This window comes from Mercenaria mercenaria, chromosome 5, assembly GCF_021730395.1.
Source record: "Mercenaria mercenaria strain notata chromosome 5, MADL_Memer_1, whole genome shotgun sequence".
In the NCBI taxonomy this organism is placed as follows: Eukaryota; Metazoa; Mollusca; class Bivalvia; order Venerida; family Veneridae; genus Mercenaria; species Mercenaria mercenaria.
The window spans coordinates 34761402-34772802 of NC_069365.1; the positions used below are offsets into that span (position 1 = coordinate 34761402).

Sequence of the window (11401 nt, forward strand, 5' to 3'; positions counted from 1 at the left end):
GTTCTTTTCATGGCCACTGAACTGCAATACGAATTTTAACTAATGACACATTGTCCATTCCTCACCAAGAGAGCCCGTTACTAACAAAAAATGTTGTACATGACATTGAATTAAAACTTTTGTTTTTATGGATTGTGTCATTTTAATGAGATTGGCTGAATTACATAATAAATTACTACATGGCCCGCCTGCTTAGCTCAGTAGGGATAGCGTTGGTCTACGGATCGCGGGGCTGAGAGTTCGATCCCCGGGCGGGGCGTATGTTCTCCGTGACGATTTGATAGAAGACATTGTGTCTGAAATCATTCGTCCTCCACCTCTGAAAATTCATGTGGGGAAGTTGGCAGTTACTTGCGGAGAACAGGTTTGTACTGGTACAGAATCAAGGAACACTGGTTTGGTTAACTGCCGGCCGTTACATGACTGAACTACTGTTGAAAAACGGCGTTAAACCCAAAACAAACAAACAGAGTTAATGAGAGGTCAAAACAGGTTTGTACTGGTACAGAATCCAGGAACACTGATAAGGTTAACTGCCGGCCGTTACATGACTGAAATACTGTTGAAAAACGGCGTTAAACCCAAAACAAACAAAAGAATTACTACAAAAATGGAAATTTATTTTACTGGCTATCATCCTTTCTGAAAAAAAAAAAGAGTTATGAACGTTGTTGTAGAAGGGGAACATTGGTTTATTTCAATAATTTGAAATATTAATTAACGAGCTTAAAACGGAGGTTGTAGATAGATATATTCAGCCGAGTTTTAAAGAGGCCGATGATATCCGTTGCGGGTCCCTTCTACTTCGACCTTTAGTGGAGTGAGTAATTTCCCCCTCGAGAGCCTCTTTGAGCAACATAACCAAACCGGCTCCTTATTTGGGCTTATCAGCATTACATTGAGCCTCGTTCCGATAAGCAGGGAATATTTCTTTGTTTCAAGGGCTGCTTATTGCCTCGTTCTAAAATACGCACCCCAGCATCTTTCTTTGTGCGCTGGATCTCGAACCGGACGGACGTTAATTTTGCTGTAACCGTCATCCACCCCACCTCCAGGTACCAAGGGTTCTGCATTTTTGGAGTAATCTTGTTCAGTCTGTCATTTGAATGTTATGTGACTGCTGTTATGCAACGCCCCAAGCGGCCATGCTATAACAAGCGTTATAACATAAAAGTCTAGACAAACACTAGATTTCCTTTGTTGCCAGGCTACTGCCAGGTCTAGACAAACACTAGGCCCTAGTCTAGACAAACACTAGACGTCACCCATAGTCGGGTCTAGACAAACACTAGACCCTGAAGGCTAGACAAACACTAGACTTCAGTTGTTCCTTTGCCATGTCTAGACAAACACTAGATCTTAAAGTCTAGACAAACACTAGACCTTAACCTTAGTGCCACTATGTAACTTCCGTTATATATGCGCCACTATATAACTTTCGTTATATATGCGCCACCTATAAGAATCGCTAAATAGAACCAATCAACACATACCAACGGTTAACACAATGCCAGTCTGTCAGCTTCCATTGGTCCAACTTTTTGGCTGGTTCTTCATTTCGAACTCGGCTCCTTCGACCCGACAGACCGTCTCTCAAAGGCATTATCGGTTCTCGTTCTGGGAGCTGTCTCGATGAGTGCAAGCTTCATCGCTTTCTGGCGTGGTCGCTTCAGCCGGGCTCGCCAGCTTTCTGTGATGGACTTGACAAGATTGCACCCTTTTGCCAAAGATTATAATTAAACGTATGAAGATTTTATTATTATGTATCTAGATGTATTCATTGTAATTATTCATTTAAAAGAATAACTTGAAATAATAATCATATTCAATCTTACTAATTTGTTGTTGGTTTCTTTATATTTGCCTTAATGTTAATGGGCTTACTTTTTTAATTCAGTACATTTTCAGTCTTTACTCTGTCTTAGTGAAGGCATACTTCATTGGTTATTGGTATTTGTTACACATATTCTAATCAGTCAAAATATGTTTTGCCGAGTCCCGGTCTTTCTACGTTTTCTAGGGTATTTGTCTATTTTGTAATTGCCTTGACTAGATCACACGTTTGTGAAGATAAACTTTTTTGCAGTGAATAGTTTCATAAATAAAAATATATATCTAGGAGAAACAGTTTCATTAAATTATAATTTAATATTCCCTAAAGTTGATGTCAATATTGCTACTTATTTAAACTTTAAGGACGTGTGCTAGAATTACAAGGAAAGCTGATTGTCTTTCAAGGTGGCATAGGAATGAATGTTACCCAAAAAAACACAAAAAAAAAACAGTTTTTGGCCTTAGTAATTTATAAAACTGTTACATAGTATACTGTCTTTGATAATGATTTTGAATTCAGAAATAATTGGTTATTTGTTTTATTTCTTTACAGATTCACAAATTAAGGCTTTAAAACCTGATCATTCAAAGTCTGACAGAATAGCATATGCAGGAGGACCAAGAAGAAATTCAAATATTCAATGGGATCATTCTTACTATTTTGCACGTATTTTAAATTATGTGTATTATCAGCACATACAGAGAATTTGCAACTATCTGCTCAATTTCTGTGTAGGGCATTCAAATCTGTATAATCTTTTAAAAACTACACCAGTGGAGTCATCATGTATTTACTTTTAGGTGCAAAAGTTGAGCACATTTATAACTTTTTGTTAATTTTATTATTAAAAGGTATGTTAAAATCAAAACTTCATATGATTACCCAATGAACACAAGTTTATAATTGAAAATACGTAAAGTTCTAGATTTCGATTTTAGATTCTGGATTCGAGTCCACTTGATATAAGATGGTTTTATCTAGTTCATAGAAGAAAAATGACTTCTCAATGGAAAGGGAGATAATTCGGTCAGTGTAGAAGTTGAATCCGGAGTACCTCAAGGAACAGTCATAAGCCCTCTTATGTTTTGTGCCATAAACCATCTTGCAGATTCCGTAAAATCCACAGTACGTTTGCTTGCTGATGATGATCATTTTTCACTGCAGTAAGGCCTACAAGAACTTGAAAAGTGGGCAAATTTTCAAGTTTAATGACCAGAAGTGTTATATTTCAAGTGTTCGCCAGAAGACATTTTTCTTCTAAGAACTAGATAAAACCATCTTACGGCAAGTGGACTCAAATCCAGAATCTAGAATCAAAATATAAAATTACGTCTTACTTTAACTACTAGATAAACCAACAACACTGTTGTGCAATCAGCGAGATGATTTTATTACGAGATCTGCATTCATTTAGCATAGATATATTCATCTCAATGAAACATGTATGAAGCATATCACGATCAAAACTGTCATATAAAATCCAATAAATGTTTTTAGAAAACAACTGTAAAAGTCTAACAAACTTTGTAACAGGTTCGATCGTATATTCGTCAAAGGAATACTGGCCGCCTGCGTAAAACCCCTTTTTATTTCTTTTTTAATTTAAGAGGAACCATAGAATCCGTGGCATGCACGGAGATCACATTTTAAGTGAATCTCCTCAGACTATTCCTCGGAATATCAAACAACGGACCGTGCTTAGACATGCTTACATACATATTTGTTATCATAAAACATATATATTTATCAAAAAATTTTCATAAAACAAATTTTCGTTCCGAACTTTTGTTAACATAATATTATCACATTATGCTATGTATATCTCATATATCTTACATTATGACATATTTCAATATGCTACTTCGTTTACCTGATACTTTAAGTATTGTCTTACATTTTAACAAAAAATGATATATTCTAATACACTCTGAATCTATTTCTGTGCTTTTAAACATTGCCCGACATTTTCTTAAAAAACAGATATATTTCAATACTCTCAGTGTGTATGATTATACTTTCAAAAAACATGATAAATATCATAAATTGAATTTGAATGCAGATGTTCTCGTAAGAGAAACTCGCTAGAACTGATTTCTATACAACGCCTCTCGTATAAATACCCATACATGAATGCACATGTATGTACATTGAATGCGTATCAAACCGTAAAGACCGGTTTATGTAATCAGTTACAGTTAGACAAAGGTTCTCCGCTATACGATGTAACGCGGAGAACCAGTAAGTCTTACTTTAACTACTAGATAAACCAACAACACTGTTGTGCAATCAGCGAGATGATTTTATAGACATACAAAGTTTAGAATGTATGCTGCATTCAAATTCAATTTTTATTACATTTTTAACATTTTGGTTATAAACAATCTCTTTCCTAACGAGTCTTCAATGTAACCATCTTTTGCTTGATCTGATTTCCATCGACCATGGCGTTTAAGACACCTGTCGGAAACGCCCGATGCATTTGCAGCCATGGAAGCACCACTTGCCCTTAAGGAATGAGTTCCCAACTTAAGATTAGGAGCAACTACCTTAAGCTTTTTCACAATACATTCTTTTGCTCTTGTATAACTTAATTTTTTATTTTGTTTGATGAGTGAAGATTTTCCTTTTGATCTAAAAGCAGGTTTAAAAAGATAATTATCTGAAGTTTCTGACAAGTGAACTGCGGTCATATACCTTTGCAACATTAAATACGGACAAGCTACAGAAGAGCCTTTAGCAATTAATACTTCTTTGCCAGATCTATATATATCGGTTTTGCTTTTTTGTATTTTGACATTAAGATGATCAATCTTAAATTCTATATCTTTACATAATAAATTGCTCAGTTCATTAAACCTGAGAAATCCTGCATACCCTAGTAAAATCATTGAAAGATCTCTCAATTCTACAACGTCTACAGAATTTTCATACAAAGAACATAAAGTTTTTAACATTTCAGTATCAACCACATCTTTCTTTGAAGTTGGCGTAGAACGAATCCTCTTCGCTGTTTCTAACAAATTTTGAACAATACTACTTTCAGTAGGATCTAACAGTTCATTTAGCTTGTGTACCCATTTGATTGCATAAAATGCCGAAGAAATAACGTGATACGACTTTCCTTGATCTAATAAGTTCACTATATACATAGCAACAATAATTGGTTTCGCGGGTTGTGCCGTAAGTGAATTCACTTTACAATATTCTTCAAATAAAGTAAAACAGTTTTTATATTTTGTTGTTGTACTTCCTGCACGTGATTGCAATAAATAACTTGCCATATTACTAGCAATATTGTCCATTTCATTGTTGCAAACTCCCGCATCCTGCATTTTACGTTTCAGCGTAGATTTTAGGCCAACACCTGAAAACATTTACGTACATATAATCATTTTGTTTCAGCTAACCAAACACACATATACATATGTATATATATATATAGTTTTAGTCAAGATATAATTTTTAATGCTATCATATCGAACTTTAGTGGTTCGTTATCAAATGTACCATTATAACCGTTTCCGACAACAACATTTGACCTTGACAGATTAAGTGTCTGTTTTATAAAATATTTGAAATTTCCATCTTCGTTTAACAGAAGTGGCCAAAAAGGGGCACTTTTCCATTTTGGTATGATCAAACTACATTCTACATGCTCGCTATTAATCTTATTTATACAATCTACTATAAGTCTTGGTGGTGGAACAAGCCAATTATTTTCATTTTTCCAGACTTCATTCAAAGAGTCAATGCCTTTAGTTCCTGGTACCCACCAACGGGAGTTGAACCTAGAACACTTATTATTCAAGTGTGACGCAAAACGATCAATCGTATGCGGTCCCCATAAACAATCAATACGTGAAAATACACTGTCATGTATTTCCCAATCATCACAATCTGTACATCTACTCAAATAATCTGCAAGCTCATTGTCTACTCTAGGAATCCATTCCGGACGAAATGAAATATTTTCGTTTTCGCAAAAGTTGGCTAAGTCTAAAGCTGTTCTTTGGATACTTGGAGTTTTACTCCCATTTAATAAGATTGATTTTACATTTTTATTATCTGTAAATATGTGCACTAGTTTATTCTTTAACACATGTGCATTGCTCTTAATTATTCTACTAACAGCTTCAGTTTCTCTCCAAGTGGAACTTTGAACCTTTTCTAAAGTGTCCCACTTACCAATTACCTGAGATTCTGTTTCCGGAAATGCTATCTTAATTTTAGAAACTTTTGGTAGCGTACCCTTCCCACCTTTGCTGATAATACCATTTGTTCTAAACGAATTCTTTTCAGAATCGTTTTCACTTCTCTCCCGAGTGTTAACCCGAGATTCAAAACCCGTATCCGGGGGTTTTACTTTCAATGTCGAATTACCTTCGATCTTTTGAAATCTGTTGGCGCAGTACGCGCTTGTTTCATTGCTGGGTGCATTATGATTACTATTTTTAAAACATTTATGCACTGATTTGCTTACTGTAACAATATTTTTGTTCGCTTCCGGAGAACCTTTTAAATACTTGCTCTCTTCCGGGAGCAATTTATCAATATTTCCACCTTCTGTGCACCATTCATGTCCCTCTTCCGGGAGACATTCAGAATCAAAACTCGCTTCCGGGAGCTTGCTACTACTTTTTCTACCTACTTCTGATATACAGTCAGAATAAATGGTCACTTCCGGGACCCTACCTTGATTTCTACATACTTCCGATACACAATCGGAATTTATGCTCACTTCCGGGAGCCGAACTCTTTCCGTTATCGTTACTGGTATTAACGTTTTGTCAAAACCGTGTTCTGTTTTCTCAGTTCTCTCTGGGAACTGCTTACACATACATGTTACACTTACTTTCTTACTGTCGTATTCCTGAGAACCTAAGCAATCATCTTTTTTCTTGATAAAACCGCCATAGCCTTCCGCACTGGCATCAGCATAGATACTTACTGCGCAAACTGACATGTTTTTGAAATATTTCCCTTTGTGGTTAATTTTTCTCACATTTTCTCGCCAGAATTTTAATTCTGCGATTGCCTGTTCACTTACCAGTACTGGAGCGTTCCAACTTGCTCTAGATAGTATGCATCTATACATTTCTCTTGTTCTCATTCTAATTTTATTGCCTATTACATTTTGAAGAGATATAATTTTTCCCACAACAGATGCCAAAGCTTTTACGTTTATAATATTACATTTGTCCATTCTTATCTGATACAAAACAGAATCTATCGATACTTCAAGATTATCGATTCTTGAATCTGTTATGAACAATAGGTTTTTTGACATGTCAATCACGTGTCCTAACCAAACGACTCTAGATGTCGGCTGCCAATTACATTTTTCGTCTGCTAATAGAAAACCGAATTCGCAGAGCGTTTTTCTTACGTAAACACTCGATCTTTCTGCTAGAACATATTCAACATGTCCCCCTATCCCGTCATCTAAGAACATGATTATTCGATGACTTTTACTTCTCAAGAATGACACTACAACCCTTAACATTTTGGTGAAAATATGTCCTGCGGTATTTATTCCAAAAGGCAAAGAATTAAAAACATAAAAATGTGTATCACCTTCAGTTAACCATGAAAAGCCTAAGTAAGTGCGGTGTTCTGGAAAGATATCAATGTGATGATATGCTCCTTTCAAATCAAATGTAAACAGAAATGAATTTTCATCAAACATTTTTTCTGCGACCTTGATATCTTCAAATTTTACTCTAAATTTATGTAAATACCTGTTTATGTGTCTACAGTCAAGTACTAGTCTAGGTTTTCCCGTTTTACTATATGCAACTGTTAAAGGGTTCACTACGTGTGGTACAACACTAGATTTAGAAACAACTTTCTTATCTAAAAGACAACTTAATTCTTCTTCAACAAAACGCGTATTGTCACGTGCTGATTTGTTGTTTTTTAGCACTATACTAGGTGGTGTTTCTTTCAAGGGTAATTTGTAACCTTTTTCAACTACATCCATAATGTAGGCACTATCCGATGCCTCTCTCCATTTACTCGAACAATGTCGTAACCTACCTACTGGTGACACAACTCTTTGTTGTGCTTCTTCGGTTTCTGACTGCTTAATTTCGGTGTGCTCATCAGCATTTTCTGCATTTTCTGGTAAATGTAATACATTACCTTCACTTTTTGAGAAAGATTTTTCTACAGAACAATTACAACTTTTTTCTTTCTTTATACATGTACATAAAACATTACTTATCTTATTATTTGTATTTCTTTCCGGGCATTCAGGTGCCCCTCTCCAATGCCCTGGTTTGCCACATGCAAAACACAACCCTGGTCTACGCCCCTGTCGTGCTGACTGTTGTGTATTTACCGGACACGCCTCTGTCATAACCTGCTGCTGTCTACGGTATGGCCAGTTTCGCCCAGATTTCGCTTTCTTCGATTTTTCCGCTTTATACTTCTTGGAAGCCCTTGCTTCCGCTTTAAAGATTCGTTTCTCATCGTCCGAGTCGCTTGCCAATGGATTTGCCTCATACTCTTGAACTACTCTCCATCCCAACTCGGCTGAGTCCGCCAGTTTAATCAGTTTTTGTCTGTGAGTCATTAACTCTTTAGCTGAAAAAAACAGCGTAATTTTCTAATGTATATGTATGCTCCGCATAATAAACTAGTCTATTCTACAATATAATCAATAATCATGGTACTTTATCCCTCTAGAACCCAACCACAGTTGTGAAATGTGAAAAATTCTGATCACTTGCTATTTTAAGTAAATTGACCTTGGTAAAGTAAAACCATGTGTATTTTTTATCTCGTTACTATAGTAACAAAAATAATTTATGTAGCAGATCTGATACGCGGGGCTTTTACGGAATTGTAGCAGATCTGCTACATAAATAGAAACTAGGTTTTGGCAGGTTTTTTTAACAAAGTAGCTGTATGAAACTCAATCAAACTTCATTATTGATGAACAAAACTTTAATATTGACTTTGTAAATCAACAATAAAACTGTCTAACAATAAATTAAAGTAAACTACGACTAGAGATGAGATCAGTTTCTAAAATCCATACTTGTATAACAGTTCATTCTATTCATGCGACTAGAATTGAGATGAGATCATTTGCTATAATCTATGCTTAAATAACAGTTCATTCTATTGATGCTTCACAAGATCACAAACAACATATTAAAACTAAAGCACAAGTTTGCAAGTTTCATGCTCTACTGTAAATGATTTAAACATGATACAGCATGTAGCAATTCTTGTTTCTGTTGAAACACAAGTGCACTCCACACTTCACACATTTAACGAACGAAAACCCATCACACCCTGAATGTTTACATCTTTGCCTCTTATCTTCATAAAGTGGTAAGTGACCTGTTCCATCCAGACATTTAGCAGACGATGGAAGTTTGCTACTTGAATTTTTGAGCTTTTGCGGTGGAGAAAAATTCAGAACGGCAGTAAGTGGAGGTCTGCCTACTCTTACCGTAGTCTCGATAAGTGAGCCAGCCACATGATTGATAAAGTCAGGAAGCTTCATAGAGTTGGTTCCAAGCAAAGTTGCATGTTTCTTATGGCAAAGCCATGCATTCACTACAGCCATCATTATTGTGTGCCAGAAAATGTACATGTACCATCTTCTTGATTTGACAGGCGGTTTATACAGTGAACAGAGAGAGTCTAACAAGTCTACACCACCCATATTTCTGTTGTACACACCAACAATAGCAGGCCGATTGACTTGAACATATGTTTTATGTTTTTTATCCCACCTACGCACTTCTTCAACCGGTTCTACACCCACGTACGAAGACACTAGATTGACCGATTTATTGTCATACCACCTAACAGCAATAATATTACTGCTTGTTTCGACTTTGCTGTCTACTGAACCTCTACCATTTTGCTTCAATTCCTTCTCTGATTTAAGATCACATTTAAGTCTATTTTGCCTTATCGTTCCTACAAACAGAATCTGTTTCTCTTTCAGTGCTTTAACAAGGGATACTGACGTAAAGTAATTATCAGTAAATATTTTGTAATTTTTCTTTTCTGGCAGAGTTGAAACAAGCTTCATCACAACATCTCCACCAACTCCGAGTGATTTTTCATTATCATTAGCTTCTGTTTTCCCTTGGTATACATCGAAATCATAAGTACTCCAGATGTTCCAGCTCTACCCCACACTTTAAAGCCCCAAGGGTTTGGTTTTCCTCTGATGTATTGTTTAATGGATGACTTTCCTTTAAACGGCACCATAATTTCATCTATTGAATTACATTCCTCAGGAGCCATGCTTAGGAATCTTTCTCGCAGTGAATTTAGCCATGGTCGCAATTTCCATATTTTGTCTGGAGTGCCAGTGTCAGCATGATCAAGATTGTTTGAGAAATGCAACAACCGAATAAGATTCAAGAATCTGTTCCGAGACATGACGTCGGCAACAGGGCCGTAACGAGTTGAACTTTCCCAATAAGCTCTCAGCTTGTGTACCTTGGTAATTCCCATTCGAAGGTAAATGCCAATTAAAATTTGAATCTCTTTTGCAGTGGTATTCAAACTTATTCCATCTTTCTGCATGCTGTACATATTTGTTTCAGTAGAAACAACATCAAACATTTCATCAGTTATGAAATTTTTTAGATAGGCATAAGGCGTGAGTAAGTTTTCTGGGATGGCCTCTGTATCACCAGTAAAAGAACTGTTAGGAGCCCGATATTCACATGATGTCCACACAGAAACAGGTGTGTCAGTGATGTTACCAACTAACTGGGCCAAAGGAATATCATCATCTTCATCTTCTGAACTAGCCTTATCATCACCAGAATTAGCTGTCTGACTTCCGCTTGGTCGTTTACGTTTCAAGTTTACTAATGGTTCATTGTCACTATCAGTATCACTATCACTAGTTACATTTTTCAGAACTTTTGTCATATCATCATCACTGTCAGATAGATCTTCTATATCACTGCTGTTGCCATCAAAGTATTCCGCGAAATCACGGATCTGTTTGTCTCTTTTCGGCCTTTGAGCCATTATCTGACATCCCTGAAATGTATAAAATAAAAAAATAAAAATTATGCAAAAAAATCAGGAAATTATGGTGCAAAGAAGTCAGAATTAGAGTTAAACATAACAAAGTGTAATTCATAGAATAAGTTTCAAGGTTTAACTTAACTTGTGTTAAGATAATTCAAACTTCCGATGAAAACAAAATCTGAGTACAAAAGTGACAGCAAACATTAGAGCCCAGTGTAGCAGATCTGCTACGGTGGAATTCTGATGCAATTTCAGCCATTCTTGTAAATTCCTATATTGAAAATTATTAACTAATGTACAGATATAGTCTTAAATTTTACAAAAATGACAATAACATAAAATTTACCTGTTTAAACCCTGTATTTACACTTGAAAATCAGTTGACCTTTCTAGACCTTTTAGTACTACAAATGGCGGATTTATAACAAAGGGACGTAACCGCGCAATTCCACAACTAAGCGTAAAGGATAGTTCTAACATTTTTAAAAAGGATAGTTCTTTAGAAAAACACAATATGGATTGTAATTTGTAATTTTTTTATCAAATTGTCAT

The 11401-nt window shown here is 35.8% G+C and overlaps 3 protein-coding genes across 3 annotated transcripts; all 3 read right to left on the reverse strand.

Moving 5' to 3' along the window:
• Nucleotides 1–4185: 4185 nt before the first annotated feature.
• On the reverse strand, nucleotides 4186–5166 carry LOC128557290 (uncharacterized). Its single transcript, XM_053544524.1, has one exon. It carries the CDS (start codon nucleotides 5164–5166, stop codon nucleotides 4186–4188), a length of 981 nt encoding a protein of 326 aa, XP_053400499.1.
• Nucleotides 5167–5281: 115 nt separating this feature from the next.
• On the reverse strand, nucleotides 5282–9434 carry LOC128556963 (uncharacterized). The gene is made up of 2 exons (XM_053543152.1): nucleotides 9297–9434; nucleotides 5282–8419 (listed from the first exon to the last, which is right to left on the reverse strand). Exon 2 carries the CDS (start codon nucleotides 8406–8408, stop codon nucleotides 5283–5285), a length of 3126 nt encoding a protein of 1041 aa, XP_053399127.1. The 5' UTR covers nucleotides 8409–8419; nucleotides 9297–9434; the 3' UTR covers nucleotide 5282.
• On the reverse strand, nucleotides 9042–9887 carry LOC128557291 (piggyBac transposable element-derived protein 2-like). Its single transcript, XM_053544525.1, has one exon. The coding sequence runs from the start codon at nucleotides 9885–9887 to the stop codon at nucleotides 9042–9044; it is 846 nt and encodes a 281-aa protein (XP_053400500.1).
• Nucleotides 9888–11401: the final 1514 nt, after the last annotated feature.

Bases quoted from the DNA above. Each gene is read 5' to 3' on its own strand.
- LOC128557290 (XM_053544524.1), bottom strand. From the start codon at position 5,166: ATGCAGGATGCGGGAGTTTGCAACAATGAAATGGACAATATTGCTAGT.
- LOC128556963 (XM_053543152.1), bottom strand. From the start codon at position 8,408: ATGACTCACAGACAAAAACTGATTAAACTGGCGGACTCAGCCGAGTTG.
- LOC128557291 (XM_053544525.1), bottom strand. From the start codon at position 9,887: ATGAAGCTTGTTTCAACTCTGCCAGAAAAGAAAAATTACAAAATATTT.